The 20,388-nt window shown below is 41.5% G+C and overlaps 1 protein-coding gene across 1 annotated transcript in view; it reads left to right on the forward strand.

The window, feature by feature from the left end:
• The window catches only part of Fam120c (family with sequence similarity 120C), a 121,911-nt gene that overhangs the window by 56,038 nt on the left and 45,485 nt on the right, over positions 1-20,388 (forward strand). The window contains exons 5-9 of the mRNA XM_042684853.1: positions 10,656-10,755; positions 11,737-11,813; positions 12,620-12,903; positions 14,961-15,234; positions 16,422-16,593. Of these exons, the coding sequence (XP_042540787.1) occupies positions 10,656-10,755; positions 11,737-11,813; positions 12,620-12,903; positions 14,961-15,234; positions 16,422-16,593 (907 nt within the window). The remainder of the gene's footprint in view (positions 1-10,655; positions 10,756-11,736; positions 11,814-12,619; positions 12,904-14,960; positions 15,235-16,421; positions 16,594-20,388) is intronic.

A 20,388-nucleotide genomic window follows, 5' to 3' on the forward strand; every position in this document is an offset into this window, starting at 1 on the left:
AAATAAAAAACAGTGACAAAGGAGCAAACAAAAGCAAAATAACAAAAAACCTCCAATTTCTCTTTCTTTCATTTTGATATAAATCATTTTATATGATCATATGTACTTAGCTATTGAGCCTTTATGATGCTGTCCTAAGAATATCCTCCTTTGGTCTCACTTTTTTCTTTTACTAAATTTTTTAAAGTTTGGGTTATTTTTCTTTTTGTTTTTTTGGTCATGGGGCTTGAATTTAGGGCGTTGGCACTGTCCTTGGTCTCTTGAGCTCAAGGCTAGTGCTTGAACCACTTTGAACCACAGCTCCACTTCCAGCATTCTGGTGGTTAATTGGAGATGAGTTGTATGGACTTTCCTACCTGGGCTGGCTTTGAATCACAATTGTCAGAACTTAGCCTCCTGAAAAGCTAGGATTATAGCCATGAGATACCAGCTCCCAGCTCTCTCTCTCTCTCTCTCTTTCTCTCTCTCTCTTTCTCTCTCTCTCTTTCTCTTTCTCTCTCTCTCTCTGGGGTTGGTTGTGGGGCTTGAACTCTGAGCCTGGGCACTGTCTCTAAGCTCCTTTTGTCAAGGCTAGCCCTCAACCACTTTGAGCTATAGCACCACTTCTTTCTTTTTCTGTGATTAATTGAAGAGTTTCATGGACTTTTCTGCCCCAGCTGGCTTCAAAGCACAATTCTCAGATCTCAGTTTCCTGAGTAACTAGGGTTACAGGTGTAAGCTATAAGCACCCAGCTCCATTTTTGTTGTTGTTGTTTGTTTTTAATACTATCCTCAGTGGGAATAATGTAAACTTTAATTATTCTAGTACAGAAACCTTTTTCTCTCATGCACACACTCATGTGTGTGTATATGTATACATATACACACATATACAACACCCACATATATATATATATATATATATATATATATACTTTTTTTAATGCCAATACTAGGGCTTGAACTCAGGGCCTGGTGCTCTCGAGTTTTGCCAGTTAGTTTCCCAGATTTGTCTGCCTGGGCTAACTTTGAACTGCATCCTTAGATCTCAGCCTCCTGAATAGCTAGAATTATAGATGTGAACCACTGGTACCTGGCTCCAGCTGGATTTTTTTTTATTGTGAAAGTACCATATAGATGGGTTACAATTACATGGGCAAGATAATGAGTACATTTCTTATCAAGCATTGTTGCCTCCTCCTTTGTTTCCCCTTCCCATCCCTTCCCATCTCCCACCCCTCCCCCACCCCCAGATGTTCTGCTGGATTTTTTAAGTGAATAAATAAAATCGAGTGTTTGGTTTGGGGAGCCTAGTATTTCTACAACTTTTTTTTTTCAGGTAAGGGGTAAGTTTATTCATCATTCCGGCTGGCACCAGGCCATCTTGGTCCTCCACGCTGTGGGGAAAGGCCTGGGAAAGAGAGCTGGGAGAGCTGGCAAAGAGAGAGAGCTGGGAAAAAGAGAGAAGAGCGGGGCTGGGAAGGTGGCTCAGTGGTAGAGCGCTTGCCTTGCATGCCTGAGGCCCTGGGTTCGATTCCTCAGCACCACATAAACAAAAAGAAAAAAGCCGGAAGTGGCGCTGTGGCTCAAGTGGTAGAGCGCTAGCCTTGAGCTGAAGAGCTGAGGGACAGCACCCAGGCCCAGAGTTCAGGCCCCATGACCGGACCCAAAAAAAAGAGAGAGAAGAGCTAGAAAAAGAGAGAAAAGAGCTAGAAAAGAGAGTGTCTGGGAAAGGTGGGAAAGAGAGAGCTAGGAAAGAGAAGGGAGCTGGGAAAGAGAAGGAAAGAGCTGAGAAAGTTAGAAAAGAGCAGAGAGAGGGCATCTGGGCCTGGGCTAGGCCTTATGTAGGGTATGGGCGGAGAAAGATGTGGCTACATCAAATTCAGATGTGACCTGAGCGGATGCAGATGTGACCTCTTCCAGGTGTCCCAGTTGCCTAGGTAACGCAGTTACTGGGCGGAGACTTTGCTGCGAGGAGGGTGGAGTCTGCTGACTGTCCAGGAGTGGACCTTACATTCCAGCCTTTTAATAATCATGAAATAGGGCGTGGATTCTCTCTGGCTACTTCCTGCTGACAAGGGGCGTCGACAATAGGGGTAAAAGGCTGGAATTTGGTCTCCTCCCAGAGAAGGCAGCGAGCAGCAGCTGTCCCTTGTGGATTGAGTCCTTAGGTGAAGTCTGGAGAAATCTCATGAGCATTGAGGGGCTGGAAAAAAAAATACTAGAGAATAAATAAATGGCAAGAGGAAGGACTTGGGGCTGAAAATGTTGGTAGAAATGTCCCTAGCTACCTCTGATATCTGATGACTAGGTAGAAAAGTCAGGTGACAAAGGCAAGAATATAAATTCCTGTTCAGTTATAGGTAGACAGGTATAGACATTGGATGGGCAGGCTTCTTACTTCTACTGACTTCCAGGCTCTGGTTAATTTTGAAAGGGCAGGCACAAAGTGGTTGACGTGACATCATCTCCTCTTACTCCTCTCCATGTTCCCTTGTTCCCCAGACTGGCTGAGTCTAGGTGCTCGTTGCTGGGATGGCTTGTCCCAGTTGGTATTCAAGGAGGATTGAACTCAAGGCCTAGGCACTGTCCCTGAGCACTTCTGCTCAAGGCTAGTGCTCTACCACATTGAGTTACAATAGCACTTCCAGTGTTTGGCTGGTTAGGGATAAGAGTCTTGAGCCATGCTTCCAGCCTAGCTCTTTGCAGGTTAGTTGGGAGATGGAGTCTTAGGGATTTTTCAGCCCGGGCTGGCTTTGAACTGAAATCTTTGCCACAAAAGCCCTTTATTATTTCCAATTAAAGCAACAAGGAGATCAAGTAGAATAAGTAGAGCTTACCTGGTTCTTATCAAGAATTGACTGACAAATATTCTGGAATGACAAAACTTCTTAGATGTGAGAATCTTAGCACAGATATGCCCAATATTTTAGAGCCACGTAGTCAGTACAAGAATATACAAAACAAAACAAAAAAGGCAAAACTCAAAACCTAAAATTTTGACAACAATGTTTAGACGTCTTTACTAACAAAGCACATCAGATAGTTGGGTCTCAGTTACCAGGGCTTGTGAAAAGAGAAACTTAACGGCACCTTAGAATAGATGGATGGACTCTCTCTGCTCTCTCTCTGCTCTCTCTGCTCTTTTCTAGCTCTTTCTCTAGCTCTTTTCTAGCTATTTTCTCTCTTTTCTAGCTCTCTCTTAGCTCTTTTCCCCATCTCTCTCTCTTTTTCTCTTTCCCAGCTCTCTCTTTCCCAGGCCTTTCCCCACCCCGTGGAGGACCAAGATGGCCTGGTGCCAGCCTGAACAATGAATAAACCTACCCCTTACCTGAAAAAAAAAAAAAAGAATAGATGGATGGAGTAGTAAACTTAGCGGAAGGTTAAGGGTCAGATGGGGCCAAACCCTTAACCCACATGTGGCCAAGATGGTGAATTCAAGATGGTGAATTTCTGAAAGAATGCAAAGAAACCCTGAACAAATAGATCAAGCCTACATTGGCTAGCCTTTGAAAGGGAACCTAGATGGGCGGGGGCGGGGGGGGGGTCCCCGGGACCCAGCCTGCGTCGCACTCTTCAAGGCACAAGCCAAAATGTAGAAAAGAGAAAGGAAGAGATAGGGAAAGTTGGACATGAATGGCAGAGAAAGAACAAAGAGAGCCTGAAAGTAAGCAGACTTCTGACCATTTACCATTGCAGTGGCAAAAACTGTCTACATCTGAGAATGGCATAAAATTAGGCTCTCTGGCTTTCCAGGGAGCGTAGGAGGCATTTCAAAAAGGTTTCACCCCTCGGGCGTGATTCACAGCGCCCCATTACATGAGTAGGAGAGTCAGTCTGGTGAATGAAGGAGAGCTGACCAGGCAGAAGCCGCGTCCCAACTTGCCCCAGAGCTCTCTAGAGAGAAATGGCCAAGCCCCCAAAGCCAAGCTTCCTCAGCTTCAGAGGTGACTGGCCTTTCAGCTAAAGGCTGTAGGAGCTCTCTGGCATGGCGCCACATCTGGACAGAGACTGAGCAACAGAGAACCGTAGAGAGTAGTTTCACTCACCATAGTAGAGAAGTGGTGTGGACGTGGATGTGAAGGCCAGCAATGATATGGATGTGCTGTGTCCGCAGCAGACAGATGGGTTCGCAAAAGGCCGTCAGAACTGTGGGTATTCCTCAGAGCAGAAAGGGAAGAACAAACAAAAAAGAAAAAAGAGGAAAAAAAAACAAAGAGGAATCCCACCTATCCTGACTTTAAGCCCTTTATCCGAGTCACGGCACCATTTATGTTAGGTTTTTTAAAAGAGGTAGCCGAGTAAGACAACACCACGCACGTGGTATTCAGGTAAGGGGTAGGTTTATTCATCGTTCCGGCTGGCACCAGGCCATCTTGGTCCTCCACGCGGTGGGGAAAGGCCTGGGAAAGAGAGAGAAGAGCTAGAAAAGAGAGAAAAGAGCTAGAAAAGAGAGTGTCTGGGAAAGGTGGGAAAGAGAGAGCTAGGAAAGAGAAGGGAGCTGGGAAAGAGAAGAGAAGGAAAGACCTGAGAAAGAGCTAGAAAAGAGCAGAGAGAGTTATTTCTACAACTTTTGTGACAGCATAATCTAACATCTTTTACTTCACATTTAACTTGCTACCACAATTTTAAAGAGGGTTTTCTTTTTCTTTTTCTTTTTTTTCTGTCAGTCATGGGGCTTGTGTCTGGGCGCTGTCCCTCAGCTCTTCAGCTCAAGGTGAATGCTCTACCACTTGAGCCACAGCACCACTTCCAGTTTTCTGAATGGTTTATTGGAGATAAGAGTCTCACGGACTTTCCTGCCTGGGCTTGCTTTGAACCGCAAACCTCATATCTCAGCCTCCTAATTAGCTAGAATTACAGGTGTGAGCCACAGGTGCTGGCAAAGAGGGTTTTCTTTAGTGAAAAGTTAACATGGACTTTGTTTTCCATGGGCCTTATAGTCTCTTGATATATCTTTCAGATGTTTTTCTTGTCATCATTTTTCATAATCCTCTCTTCCACCCTTTTTGCACACTTAATTGCCTGATCCTTACTGAAGTGTGCTCAGCACTCTATCATTTTCCTCACCTTTAGTAAATCCTGACCCTTACGACAGATTAGCACATTTGCAGACTTGTTCATTAGCGTTGTCATTTCGGCTGTTTTCATCAGAGAATTAGGAAGGGACTTAATTGAAAAGAAAGAAATCTGTTTGGTAGGGAGAAATGTGAGTGTTAGATAGGGGATTCTGTGTATATGGATAATAAATTTTGTAAGTGCTCAGGATGGTGTATCTTTTTTATATTGCTGGAGATGGAGTAAATAACACAGCATTTGCTTCCCTTTGTAGCTAACTGAGGTAATTATTCTGAATAATGAATATCTCTCTAATTGTTCACCAGAAACAAAAAACAACCTGGATAATACAGACCATCCTCAATTTCACCTTAGTGCTTTAATTTTTAATTTATTATTACTTTATGTTATTATATTGGTGGTTCTAGGGTTTGAACTCAGGATCTTGTACTTGCTTTAAGGCAGGTACTTTAAAACCTGAGCTCCCCTAGCTCCCCTAGTCTTCTTTCCGTGTATGGTTTAATGAGGCAGACATATGAGTTAAAAAAAAAAAAAAAGAAAACCCGGTTTTACTCAAATTATTTTTATTTTTAAAATCTTTTAATTTTCAGTCCTAGGGATTAAAATTCAGAGCCTTGCCCATGGGAGACAAGTATTCTATTACAAAATAAAACTCTCCTAAACAGTTGAACAGTTAAGAACACAGGTTAAGCATCTTCAATATAAAACTCCATAATTAACACATTTTGAGCTCACACATGATGTCATAGGTAGAGAATTCCGCCCCGGGAACTCAGGTGATGGCAAACCATCAAAATAAAAGAACACAAAAAATGGTTTGCAAAATAACTCAGGATTAGCATATAAAGAAAATATGAAACATAAATTAATTTCATGTTTGTATTTGAGTCCTATCTCTAAGATATCTTATTGTGTATATGCAAATATTCAAAAATTTGAAATAAAAACCATTTTACTTTGAAGCATTTTGGATAAGGGATTCTCAATCTATAAAGTGAAGAGTTCTATTCTGCTGAATCCTCTGCAGAAATCATAAAGGAAAAGGTAGGACATGATTAAATACTAACAGAGAGAAAATAATGAGTTTCTGTGTAAAATAAATCTTGGACTGAGAATGTGGCTCCGTGGTATAGTGTTTGCCTAGCATGCATGAAGCCCTGGGTTTGATTCCTCAGTACCACATAAACAGAAAAAGCCAGAAGTGGCACTGTGGCTGAAGTGGTAGAGTGCTAGCTTTGAGTAAAACAAGTTCAGGGACAGTGCCCAGGCCTTGAGTTCAGGCCCCAGGCTTGACGAAAAACAAAGAAAAAAAGCTCAAAAAAACAAATCTTATGCTAAGCCCAGTGCTGGTGGCTTATGTCTGTAATCCTACCTACTCAGGAGGCTGGGATTTGAGGATCAAGTTCTAAGCCATTCAGGGCAGAAAAATCTGTGAGACTCTCATCTCTGGTAAATTAGTCAGAAAAAGCCAGAAGTGTTATTGTGAGCTCAAGTGGTAGAGCACTAGCCTTGAGCAAACAATCTCAGAGGTAGCACCCTGGCCCTGGTTCAAGCTCTAGGACTGGCACACACATACACACACACAAAACAAAAGAACAAAAATTAAATCTTGTGCATTAGGATATAAATATATAAATAAGCATTAGGATATAAATATAAACCACCCATTTTTTGTTCTCACAGAATTTCAGGTTGAATGGAGAGGCAGAAGCAAACAAATAAGTACAATGAAGAAAGAACACAGAGGTTTCAGAATGTGGCTTAGAGGTAGAGTGCTTGCCTAGCATTCATGAAGCCCTGGGTTCAATTCCTCAGTACCACATACATAGAAAAAGCTGGCAGAGGTGCTCTGGCTCAAATGGTAGAGTACTAGCCTTGAACAAAAGAATCTTAGGGACAGTGTCTAGGCCCTGAGTTCAAGCCCCAGGAGTGGCCAAAAAAAAAGAAAGAAAAGAAAAGAAGGAAAGAAGGAGAAAGACAGAGAGAGAGAGAAAGAACACAGAAACTAGGTTGCCTCTGGCACACCTGTAATCCGAGCTACTCAGTAGGAGACTAAAATCTGAGGATTATGGTTTGCAGCCAGCCCTGGCAAGAAAGTCAGTGAGGGCTGGGAATGTGGCTTAGTGGTAGAGTGCTTGCCTAGCAGGCATGAAGCCCTGGGTTCAATTTCTCATTACCATAAACTGAAAAAGCCAGAAGTGGCACCGTGGTAGAGCGCTATCCTTAAGCAAAAGAAGCTCAGGACAGTGCCCAGGCCCTGGGTTCAAGACCAAGGACTGGCAAAAAAAAAGTCCATGAGACTTATCTCCAATTAATCACAGCTTCATCTGGCTGTGGCTCAAGTGGTAGAGCACTAACTTTGAGCAAAAAGGAGCCTAGGGACAGTATCCAAGCCTAGGATTCAAGTCCCAGAACTGGCAAAAAAAAAAAAGAAAGGACAGGGCTGGGAAGTTGGCTCAGTGGTAGAGCGCTTGCCTTGCATGCCTGAGGCCCTGGGTTCGATTCCTCAGCACCACATAAGAAAAAAGCCGGAAGTGGTGCTGTGGCTCAAGTGATAGAGCACTAGCCTTGAGCCGAAGAGCTGAGGGACAGCGCCCAGGCCCAGAGTTCAGGCCGCAGGACCAGAACCCCTCCCCCCCCAAAAAAGAAAAAAGGACACAGAAGACTAACTAGGAAAACATGGTCTGGAAAATTTTTAATGAAGTAGGGTCTCTTGAAGAATAAGTGTTTGCCTGCGGTGACACAGGAACAGAAGGGTTTGCTGAGAGAAGCAGATATAATTTGGTATTTCAATAGATTGCGTCAGAGGTCTCTACCTACTGACATTGAACAGTCTATAAAAATAGTCCTTAAATACAAAAAGCTAAGTAAATATATTAATATGATTGCATTCATGTGAAAATGTAGTGATACGATTCCATTTATGTGAAAAAAAACCAAAGCTGTATGATTTTACCAATGTGTTTGTAAATACAGCACAATTTCTGAAAAAAAAAATCTACCAAATTGGATGACTTCTTGTGAAGAGAATGAATGCAGCATTAGCCACATAAAAGTAGATTCTGTTCATAATTTGTAGTTTTTAGGAGATTGCTTTCAATTATTATACATGTTCTTAAATATAATAAAGATATCAATGAATTAATAATGGAATGTTGATAACAGTAGAGTATTAATTAATGTTTTCTAGATTTAAAACACTTTTCTCAGCCAGTTATATCAAATTCAAATTTTTGAGAAAGTACATGGTTTTTGTTTCTAAGGCCAAAGGCTGGAGATCTCAGTTCCCTTTTTTGTGTCTGGACATACATGCAAGTAAAAAGTCTTGGAATATTTTCCTGGATTCTGAGTATTGGAAATCAGTCTCTGAGAGAGAGACTGATTTGAAATTTTTCTTTTTTATTGTATGTTTTATTTTTTGTAAGAAAGAAATATTATTTGTTATAGCTAGTACATGATTTTTGTGTAGAAGATACTTGGCACTAGAGCTGTATGGTGAAGTGGATATTCTCATGCATTGATGATGGGAGTGTAACTTGAGAAATCTATTTTGGAAAGAGATTTTAGTATCATGTGTCATGAGTCTGAAAATGATCATACTCTTTGACCTAGTAATTACACTTCTAAGAATTTGCTCTGTAAAATAACCCAAAAGACTTAGCTAAAATATATTTATGAGAATATTATTTATAATGAGAAATTAGAAATGTGATTAATAAATGACATTCTGTAAAGATGTTAAAATTCTATTTCAAGAGAATTGGGAAAGGGCTGGGAAGGTGGCTCAGTGGTAGAGCACTTGCGTTGCATGCCTGAGGCCCTGGGTTCGATTCCTCAGCACCACATAAGCAAAAAGAAAAAAGCCGGAAGTGGCGCTGTGGCTCAAGTGGTAGAGCGCTAGCCTTGAGCTGAAGAGCTGAGGGACAGCGCTCAGGCCCAGAGTTCAGGCCCCATGACCAGACCCCCCCAAAAAGAAAAGAAAAGAAAAGAGAATTGGGGAAGGCTTGATAAATCCCTTTTAGTCGCCTTCTTCACATGGCGATTAAGTAGTAATTTCTTGTTTTGGCAGTGCTAGAGACGTACACTCCTGGCCCATTAGTTTATTTATAGTGCTGGATATTGAACTCTCACATTTTTGTCACATACTGTACTACTAAGTTATATTGTCAGCTCCAGTCCAATAAGTTTTTTAAACTTTTTTTTTCCAAAGATGATTTTCACTTCTTCCTGAACTTTGTATGTACTCTTTTGTGCCTCTATTCTTTGATTCAGTATATTTGAGATTTACTAAATATTATGTGTATCATTATTTTCTTTGTTTTCTTTCTCCATTTCTCCCTCTCACCCCTTTTCCCTGTCTCCCTCTCTCTCCTTCCTCTCTTTTTTTTTTTTCTAGCAGGAAGACCAACAATATCTCCTTCCTCTCTTCCTCTCCCTCTCTTTCTCTGTTTCTCCCTCTCCTTTTCTCTCTTTTCCTTTCCCTCTCTATCTCCTTCTTCCTTTGCCTCTATCTCTCCCTTTCTGCCTCTCTCCCTTTTCCCATCTTCTGTCTCCCTCTCCCTCCTCTCTCCCTGTCCGTATCTCCCTTTCCCTCTCTCTCTCTCTCTCCAGCAATTTAAATTTTTATAACAGGCTGCTAAACTCTCTTCCAAACTGTATCAATGTACACTACCATCAGAAGTATCGTTAGAGTTCCACTTACTCTATCCTGATGAGTACTTAATATTGATATTTTTAATTTTAGATCTTCTGGTGAAAATGTAAAGGCATCACATTGTAGTTTTTGTATGTATTTATGTGCTTTGGGCTTTCATGTTCATACCTTTTAAACTAATAATTAAAATTTAAGGGTATTTGCCAATTGGAGATCCAGAGGAAACTTACGGACAATGTACTATTTGTTGTATAACTTACAATAGCCAAATGTGAGAAATAACCTAAATGGCTGTTTTTGTGGCAGTGGTTATATAATTTATAACACATTTCTAATGGTAAAATATGAGACCATTTAAAATTATCTAGACAAAATGTTAATGTAATAAAAGCAGGGAACAAATTATACATATAATATCAACTGTAGAAAAATATGTATTAGAATGGACTGGGTATACTTAGCTGGGCATGGATTGTTGTGTGCTAGTCATCTCTTGGGAGGCTGACACAGATTGTGAGCTTGAGACCAGAGTAAGAAAAGCAAAGAGAAGAAAAGAAGGAAAGGCAGATAGAGGTAGGAAGTGAGAGAAGGAAGAAAAGATTATTCTTCAAGAACAAGAATAATAAAAAATTTAAATACTGTAAGGAAACACACCAAAATACCTTTGGATGGTCATTCTATATGATCCTAATTTTTTTTCTAAATAATTTGATCACTTTTGAAAAGAATGGAATGTAAGTGAACTTTGTTGAAGGTATTACAGATTTTATGTTTTATAATGCTTTTTTCCTATCTAATCTTTTATTCAAAGTGGAAAGTTACTCTCTTAAGTTTCTTTAAATATTTCATATCTGCTATTGTTTTGACTACCAAATTGTAAGTTGTATGAAAGAGACACTCATGTTATTTTTTTTTTCTGAAAATCTGATGTTCCAATATCCAGTCCAGGACAGAAGATAAAATAGAACGATTCAAAAAAGCAGTTGAATACTATTCAGTCACAACGAAACTCTCTTCGCTACCAGTGGGTCCCTCCTTTCTAGGTAAGGTTTCCTGTTGACCCCAAGGTGTCCTGTTCATATGGGAAACTGATTGGCCCTTCAGGAACCCAAGGACCAGACTAGATTCACACTCTTTTTTATGTGCTGGTCCTGGGGCTTGAATTCAAGGCCTAGGCACTGTCCTTGAGCTTTTTTGCTCAAGGCTAACACCCTGTCACTTGAGCCATGGCTCCACTTCTACATTTGCCCCTTTTTGCTATGTGTTCATGGAAGTCATGGTTGTCTAGTAGGTATTTCTCCTGTTGATTTCCATGTTATAAGAAAGAGTTGTGCCTTCTCATATTTGTAGATAATGATGATACCATTTCCTTAGCTCAGCTTCTTTTTGTTCTAACCTCCATTTTGCCTGTGTATGTGAAAAATAATCCTCTTTGGTATCAGGCCTGCATTTGAGTTCTGCCTCTGCTGCTTACCAGCTATATACCCTTTGTAAGTCTAATTTGTAAGAAATATGACTCAAAACAACTACTCTATAGGATTATCAGATGAAATAATTTATACAAGAATGCCTATATAGCCGAGCACAGGTGGCTTATACCTATAATGCTGGCTACTCAGGAGGCTGAGATCTGAGGATTACGGTTCAAAGCCAGCCCAGGCAAGAAAGTTCGTGAGACTCTTATCTCCAATAAACCACCAGAAAACTGGAAGTGGCACTGTGGCTCAAGTAGTAGAGCACTAACCTTGAGCTGAAGAGCTGAGGGACAGTGCTCAGGCCCAGAGTTCAAGCCCCATGACTTGCCAAAAAAAAAAAAGAATGCTGATATAGCACATAGTAGCTGCTCAATTTTAATTTTTTCTTGTGCATTCTAATTCACATTGGGCAATCACTCTACCACTAACCCATATCCTAATACCATAAGTTACTCATAATGTTCTTTTTCACGTGAAGATGGGTTAGCAGAATATAATACAGGAAAATCATTAGGATTAGCTGAAATATAGACCTTTTTTTGGCTTCAGGCTTTCGAAATAATCGGATTGGAAATCCTCCTCTTCCACGAAATCAAGTAGGCACCATTTCTGCTGGAAAGCCAATGGTGAGTATTGTTGAAAAAGCCTGAGACCATCTGTTAGCATTAGATTCTGGTTGCTTCCCAATTTTTATTATCTGAGTTGAGGCATGGGTTAATCGACTATGAAAGTCATGCATAATTGTATTAATTCTACTTTGAGGCCAGTAGATTCTATAAGGATAGTATCCAAATAAGGAATCATTAGGGCACTATGAAGGTACATAAGCAACTATCTGTTTTGGTTCATTGTTCTGCCTCTGTTGGATTATTATCAGGCATCACTGTTAGAATTAGTTCTTTTTTTTTTTTTTTTTGCTGGTCATGGGCCTGAATTCTGGGTCTGGGCACTGTCCCTGAGCTCTTCAGCTCAAGGCTAGCACCACAGCACCACTTCTGGCTTTTTCTGCTTATGTGGTGCTGAGGAATCGAACCCAGGGCCTCATGCATGCAAGGCAAGCACTCTACCACTGAGCCACCTTCCCAGCCCTAGAATTAGTTCTTGTGAGCAATTTTTATCATTACATTCACTGCGCATTATTTTTAAAATGAACTACGTAACTGGAGGATAGAGATGGGAGTGGAGGAAATGGGAGAGAATGAGAGAAGGGGTGACATTGACCAAGGAGCAGTATACTCAGAACCTGACTTATTGAATTGTAACCCCTTTGTACAATTACTTAATAATAACAATAAAAAGGAGTCATTTCTTAATGATCTCAGTAGGTACTTTGTACCTCAACAGTCCTTATGACTGGCATCATTCACTGTGTTACAACTTCTGAGTGGGAAAATGTTCAAAAACTTTTTTCTGTCTGTTTTTAATCCTCTAGTTTTCTCACCAAATGCCCCAGAAAACGAAATATCCACCACCGTTCCCAATGGGACCCAACTCATCCCTCCTCTTCTCCTCCCCCCACCCTCTGGGAGAATCCAGTGCTTTTTCTGAGGATCCCATGCTACAGGACAACCCCTTTGCCAGTTGGGCTGTCTCTTATGACAATTCTGCATCCCAGTTTCCCAATTACTTGACTTCCAAAACATCACATCATTTGGGACCAGACTCCTCTCATTCCTCTTCCTCTGATGGGGATGAGCCAAATGGAACCAATTCTGAGTAAGTATCTCAAAAGAGAAGCCTTCTGAAAGAATGTGAGGAACTTTGTGTTCTTAGCTTCTCTCCATTGTTAATCTTTACTCTTTGGACCTGTGTAGGTGGTCATTTTCAGAGATGTAGGCTACTGAGAAAAAGGCAAAATAATAGTAGGTTAAGAGAGTTGCTTAGCTTTGTTACCATAGCATGACTGGCATTTCTCAGTTTGTGGGGGATATACACTGAATGTAAAAGAAGAAAAAAGATTTTTATGAGTTGAATCATTGGAAAAGTTGAGTAGGAAGTTATTGCTTAGTAACTAAGAGTTTTTTTTTTGTTTTGTTTTGTTTTTGGGGTCCGGTTGTGGAGCCTGAACTCTGGGCCTGGGCACTGTCCCTCAGCTCTTCAGCTCAAGGCTAGCACTCTACCACTTGAGCCACAGCCCCACTTCCAGCTTTTTTCTTTTTGCTTATGTGGTGCTGAGGAATCGAACCCAGGGCCTCAGGCATGCAAGGCAAGCGCTCTACCACTGAGCCACCTTCCCAGCCCCAGTAACTAAGAGTTTTGAACTAAGATTTAAACTCAGGGTCTGGGCTCTGTCCCTGAGCTCTTTCACTCAAGGCTCGTACTCTACCACTTTGAACCACAGCACAATTTCCAGTTTTGTGGTGGTTAATTGGAGATAAGCAAGACCTGGGCATTGGTGGCTTATGCCTGTAATCCTAGCTACTCAGGAGGCTGAGATAAGAGGTTCACCATTCAAAGCCAGCCCAGGCAGTAAAGTCCCTCCAATTAACGACCAGGAAACCAGAAGTGGTACTGTGGCTCAAAATGATAGAGTGCTAGCCTTGAGCAAAAGAGCTCAGGGATAGTGCCTAGGCCTGGAGTTCAAACTCCATATCCAACAAAAAAAATTTTTTGAGAGTGTCACAAGGACTTTTCTGCCTGGGCTGGCTTTGAACCATGATCCTCAAATCTCAGCTTTCTATGTAGCTAAGATTACAGGTGTGAGCCACCAGCACATGGCTGAGGTGTTTCTTTGGTTGGTTTTATTTGTTTGTTTTTGTTTCTAAATTGACCCATCTCTTTTTAGATTATTCCTCTAAACAGGTTTCCTCCCCTCCCTGGGAAACAGCACCATAATTATTTTCTTAAAATATAAGCAGATTCTAAACATGCCTTTTTTTTTTTTTTTGTCAGTCATGGAGCTTGAACTCTGGGTCTGGACGCTATCCCTGAGCTCTTCATTGCAAGGCTGGTGCTCTACCACTTGAGCCATAGCATCACTTCCGGTTTTCTGGTGGTTAATTGGAGATAAGAGTCTCATGGACTTTTCCTGCCTGGGCTAGCTTTCAGCTGTGATCCTCAGATCTCAGCCTCCTGAGTAGATAGGATTTTGGGCATGGGCCACCAACGCCAGCTATGCCTTCTTTGTTTAATGCTGGAACTGAGATTTGAACTCAGGGCCTGCATGATATCTCAGCTTTTACACTCAAGGCCAGCATTTGATCCACAGCTTCACTGGCAGCATTTTTGGTGGTTAATAGGAGATAAGAGTCTTAGGGACTTTTTCTGCCTGGGCTAGTATTGAACCTTGATCTTCACATCTAAGCCTCCTCAATAGCTAGCATTGCATATGTGAGCCACTGTGCATGGCTTAAACATGCCCTCTTTCTTTTTGCTGGTCATGGGGCGTGAACTCTGGGCCTGGGCACTGTTCCTCAGCTCTTCAACTCAAGGCTAGTGCTCTACCACTTGAGCCATGGCACCACTTCTGGCTTTTACTGCTTATGTGGTGCTGAGGAATCAAACCCAGGGCCTCGTGCATGCAAGGCAAGCACTACCACTGAGCCACTTCCCAGCCCCTAAACATGCCCTCTTAAAGGTACAACATGTGTGATTCCCATGTCCTTTGATCATTTTAGTTTGTGTCAAGTGAAAGAAGCCAAGAGGACAGTGATGGGCCACTGAAAGGAAAGCTATCAAGTTCAGGGCTCATTCAGTGTCTGAGGGATCAGAGCAGACATCTTGAGTGGAAATATCCTTATCAACTTCCCTTTTCTGTCCTACATTGTATTTAGTCATATCACAGAAGCACTTCAACAGCAACCTGGATGGGAAGATGCCAGTGGCGACCGAGGGTCTTGGGTACAACCTGCTAATGCAGGAGTATCAGAAGCCAGCCTGGGGGATGAAGAACCTCACATCCCATCTCTGTTATCTATGTCTACAAGGAGTCACATGGACATCACCATTCCACCCTTACCTCCAGTAGCTCCAGAAGTTTTACGAGTTGCTGAACACAGACACCGGAGAGGTCTTATGTATCCATATATCTACCATGTTCTCACTAAGGTTAGCTGGCAGATCAGTACCTCCCTGACTGCTTCTTACCCATACTTCATCCTGTCTAAGTTACCAGAAAAGAACATCTGACCATTGGAATCTAAAGGGAGGTAAAAGAAGCATCATGCTAAAAAGTCTCTCCTTGCATAAAGGGCCTCAGATGATTCCAGACCAGTAGGAGGAGATGGAATGATACAATAAACAAGGCTTATAAAAGACAAATGTAACTCTGAGGTGTGTGTGTGTGTGTGTGTGTGTGTGAGAGAGAGAGAGAGAGAGAGAGAGAGAGAGAGAGAGAGAGAGAGAGAGAAGGAGGGAGGAGGTAAGAGGGAGGGAGGGAGAGGGAACGAGAACATCCCGGGGCTTGAGTCCAGGGCCTCATGCCCTCATCTCAAGACTAGAGCTCTACCACTTGAATCACACCTCCACTTTGGGGTTTTTGCTTGTTAATTGGAGATAAGAGTTTCACGGATTTGTTTGTCCAGTATGGCTTTGACCCATGATTCTCAGAACTCAGTCTCCTGAGTAGCTAGGATTATAGGCAAGAGCCATCTGCCTTCAGCAAATTGTGGTGTGTGTGTGTGTGTGTGTGTGTGTGTGTGTGTGTGTGTGTGTGTGTGTGTGTGTGTGTGTGTGTGTGTGTGTGTGTGTGTGTGTGTGTGTGTGTGTGTGTGTGTGTGTGTGTGTGTGTGTGTGTGTGTACACATGCCAGTGCTAGGGCTTTAACTGGGAGCTTCTTGCTCTCATTTGGTTTTTTTTGCTCTACCATTTAGTGCCAGAGCTCCACTTGAGACCATGAGACTTTTGAAGTCCACCAAGTTGATAAGCACTGGTTCAAGAGATAGAACATGGAAGAGGCTCTGTGCCCTTTTCCTTGTCTCTCCTCTATTTCTATGAAGCTGTTTCCCTCCTTTGGTCTTACCATATAATGTATCTCCTAACATAATGTCTAAGATGGACTCTCCTCAGTAGTCAGCTGTAGTTAGTCATAGCTGGGACTTTAAAATGAAATCTAATTTATAAAATGAGTGTGGGCCTTTGGACATCTTACAGCTTTTAATCTGAAATTCCTTTTTTCTACAAATAGAAAATTGATTGACCAGGCTTCAGAGGCTACAGTTCATTATGTGTGCTTTTATGCTCAGTTCCTAACCTTGAAGGAACTCATTTTTTTTCTTTCCCTGTACCCTTATTAGGGTGAGATTAAGATCCCTGTATGTATTGAGGATGAATGTAATATGGAGCTTCCTCCAGCTGCTCTCCTATTCCGGTCTGCTCGGCAGTATGTGTATGGAGTCCTTTTTAGTCTGGCAGAGACACAGCGAAAATTGGAACGCCTGGCCATACGTCGGCGGCTACCTGTGGAAGGTAAGTATACTTCTAGTTCTCTCAGAGCTTGACACAATGGGAAAAAAGCCGATGGAAGCACATTTAACTTTTGGCTATGAAACAATCTGTAAGAATATGCATCATAACCAGGCACTGGTGGCTCACACCTTTAATCCTAGCTACTCAGGAGGCTGAGATCTGAGGATCGCTGTTCAAAGCCAGCCCAAGCAGGAAAGTCTGAGACTCTTAGCTCCAATTAACCACTGGAAAACCAGAAGTGATGCTATGGCTCAAAGTGGTAGAGTGCTAGCCTTGAGTGAAAGAGCTCAGGGACAGCACCCAGGCCCCTAGTTCAAGCCATGACTGACAAAAAAGTGCATCATGCATCCATGTTGATATAGAAAGTAAACTAATGTAAGCCTCCATTTTGTAGTCATAAAATGTTCAGAATGACTACTCCTTATAAGAACCATGCTGGGCTTTGAGAATGTAGAAGTATATCTGAGATAGTCTCTCCTCAGATAGTTGTTTGTTTGGGGATTTTGTATTGCAGGTCATTAAAACTGTTGGGTTTTAAGCTTAGATTACTTTTTCTAATGAATATGTTCAAAAGCATACTTTAGAGCCAGGCAGTGGTGGCTCATGGCTGTAATCCAGCTACTTGGGAAGCTGAGATCTGAGGATTGTAGTTCAAGGGAGGAAAGTCCGTGGGACCCTTATGTCCAATTAACTACCAAAAAGTTGGAAGTAAAGCTATGGCTCAAGTGATAGAATGCTAACCTTGAGCAAAAGAAACTCAGGGACAGCACCCAGACCCCAAGTTCAAAGCCCTGGGACTGGCCCACACAAAAAGGATACTTTAGGAATATGGATATGACTCAAATGGTAGGCCACATGCCTGCCAAGTGTGGGACAGCTGAGGTCAAACCTCCATACCATGAAAAAAAACACTTTAGATATCTTCCCCCAGGAAGATAAATTTACTATGTAGTCCTTATTTCTCCTTGTAAGTACGACTAAAATTCCTGGACATTATGTATGAAACAACCAAAAAAGAGACAGGCACACAAGCAATATACACTGGTGCAATAGTGAGGTCTTTGGGTTTTCTTTTTGCCTCACACATTTCAGACTTGGTATAGGACAAGCTGGCAAGCAGCCTGGAAATTTCAACAGCGACAAATCAATAAAAGCCCATCAGGCCGGGTGCCAATGGCTCACGCCTGTAATCCTAGCTACTCAGGAGGCTGAGATCTGAGGATCGCGGTTCAAAGCCAGCCCGGGCAGGAAAGTCCATGAGACTCTTATCTCCAATAAACCACTAGAAAACCGGAAGTGGCGCTGTGGCTCAAGTGGTAGAGCGCTCGCCTTGAGCTGAAGAGCTGAGGGACAGCGCCCAAGCCCAGAGTTCAAGCCCCACAATCGACCAAAAAAAAAGAAAAAAAGAAATAAAAGCCCACCAGAAGCCTGTTTTCTCTTGCCAAAGGACCAAAAATAGCAACCTAGCAACATAGAAAATTGTAGGTAGTAACTGTTGTACTCCAGCGAAACACCACAGAATAAGAGGTGGCTTCCCCTCACCCCCACCAACAGAGGCCTTATGAAAAGCCTATACTTCTACCCTACCTGCGCTATGATGAGGTGCTTACTCAGCTACTGCTCAGAGTGTCACACAAGATCACATGAAGGATCAAGACATGCACTTCTACCATGAGATAGTATCCACCTTTACACACTTGAAGACTCAGAATAGATCTGCCCAAACACAAGATCTAAATGAGATCCAGAGTGTTTTTAAATAATAATCACAATTGTTAGCCTCAACTGAAAATTGATTGTCATATTAAAAAACTAGGAAGGTTTGAAATTCAATTCAACACCAAGATGATAGAAGTTTAAATGACCTGAGATGGATTTCAAAGCAAACACGATTAAATGTTTTAATAAACAGTTGTAAATATACTTGAAAAAATTGACAATACAAAATCTAAGCTGAGAAATAGATTTAAAGACAAACAAATGATGCTAGGCACTGGTGGCTCAGGCCTGTAATCCTAGCTACTCAGGAGGCTGAGATCTAAGGATCATGGTTCAAAACCAGCTCAAGCAGTAAAGTCTGAGATTCTTACCTCCAATTAACCAGGATAAAGTCAGAAGTATAGCTATGGCTCAAGTGGTAGAGTTTCAAGCTTGAGGGAAGAAACTAAGGGAAAGTGCCCAGGGCCCTGAGTTCAAGCTCACTCTTGTGCTCCCTCTCTCTCTCTCTCTCTCTATCTCTCTCTCTCTCTCTCTCTCTCTCTCTCTCTCTCTCTCTATCTCTCTCTCTCTCTCTCTCTCTCTCTCTCTCTCACACACACACACACACACACACACACATACACATGCATGCACACATGCAAAGACAAAGGTAAATGAACTAAAATATATAATAACAAAACCAAATTCTTAATAGATGGGTTAGGGGCTGGGAATGTAGCCTAGTGGTAGAGTGCTTGCCTAGCATACACGAAGCCCCGGGCTTGATTCCTCAGTACCACATAAACAGAAAAAGCCAAAAGTGATACTGTGGCTCAAATGGTAGAGTACTAGCCTTGAGCAAAAGAAGCTCAGGGACAGTGCCCAGGCCCTGAGTTCAAGCCACAGAACTGGAAAAAGTAAAATAGATGTGTTAAATGGCAGAGTGGCAATGAACTTAAAGACTGAATAATCATGAAAATAAAAAAAAAAAAAGAACAAGGGCCTGTACAACTATAAAATGATCTAGTATATATATCATCAGAAGATGAGAAAGAGGGTGACATTACTAAAATATGTAATGCAATAATGGCTGGAATATTCTCCAATTTGACAGTAAACATAATCCTACAGATTCAAGTAAATTACGAATAGTATAAATCCAAGGACAAATGGATTTATCTCTGTCAAGAAAAATCATGGTGTAACTTCCCAAAAATCAAAACAAAGAAAATGTATTGAAAGGAGGCAGATAGAAATTATTATTTATAAAGGGAAAATAATACAAGTGATCCCTCACTTAGAAGTCTTTGAGTTCAGAAAGAAGCAGCACAACATTGAAAGCAAAGAATTGTCAATTCAGAAATTGTTTTCCAGCAAAAGTGTCCTCTTATGAAGAAGAAATCATATTTTGAGAAGGAAAACAAGGACAATTTTCACAAGTAGACCTACCCCCCCCCCCCAAAAAAAAATCACTAAAGGTAGTTCATTTTGTAGAAGAATGATACATGACGAAATCTTTCAAAATCAAGAAGGAAGAAAAAATTCTAGAAAGAACAAAAAATATCAAATTGATAAGTACAATAAAGTTGTCTTGAGTTTCTAAATGTGTATTTCACTGAATTAGAAATTTGTGTTTCACTGAATTAAAAGCTATTATACTATTTTTGTTTTGTTTGTTTTTTGGTGCTGGTATTGAGGCTTGAACTCAGGGCCTGAGGATGCAGAGAAACTGCATGTTGTTAGGGATATAAAATGGTACTACTAATTTAGGACGATAATTTTCAGTTCCATTCAAAACTGAAAATGGATACACCATATATTCTAGCATTTATATTCTTGGGTATTTATCCCAGAGAAATAAAGACTTGTTTTCTTTCTTTCTTTTTTTTTTTTTTGACTTGTTTTCAATTAACGTGGTCACAGAGCAGCCTTCTTTCTTTTCCCTTTTATTTTCTTTTTGGGTGCCAGCAGTGGGACTTGAACTCTGGACTTGCGCTCCAGCTTACCTTTCTTTGCTGGTGTTCTAGCCTTTGAGTCACACCTCCACTTCCAACTTTTTATTCTGTGGGTCCTGGGCTTGCACTTAGTGCCTAGGTG

This window comes from Dipodomys spectabilis, unplaced genomic scaffold (assembly GCF_019054845.1).
Source record: "Dipodomys spectabilis isolate Male_0828 unplaced genomic scaffold, ASM1905484v1 ptg000091l, whole genome shotgun sequence".
Taxonomy (NCBI): Eukaryota; Metazoa; Chordata; class Mammalia; order Rodentia; family Heteromyidae; genus Dipodomys; species Dipodomys spectabilis.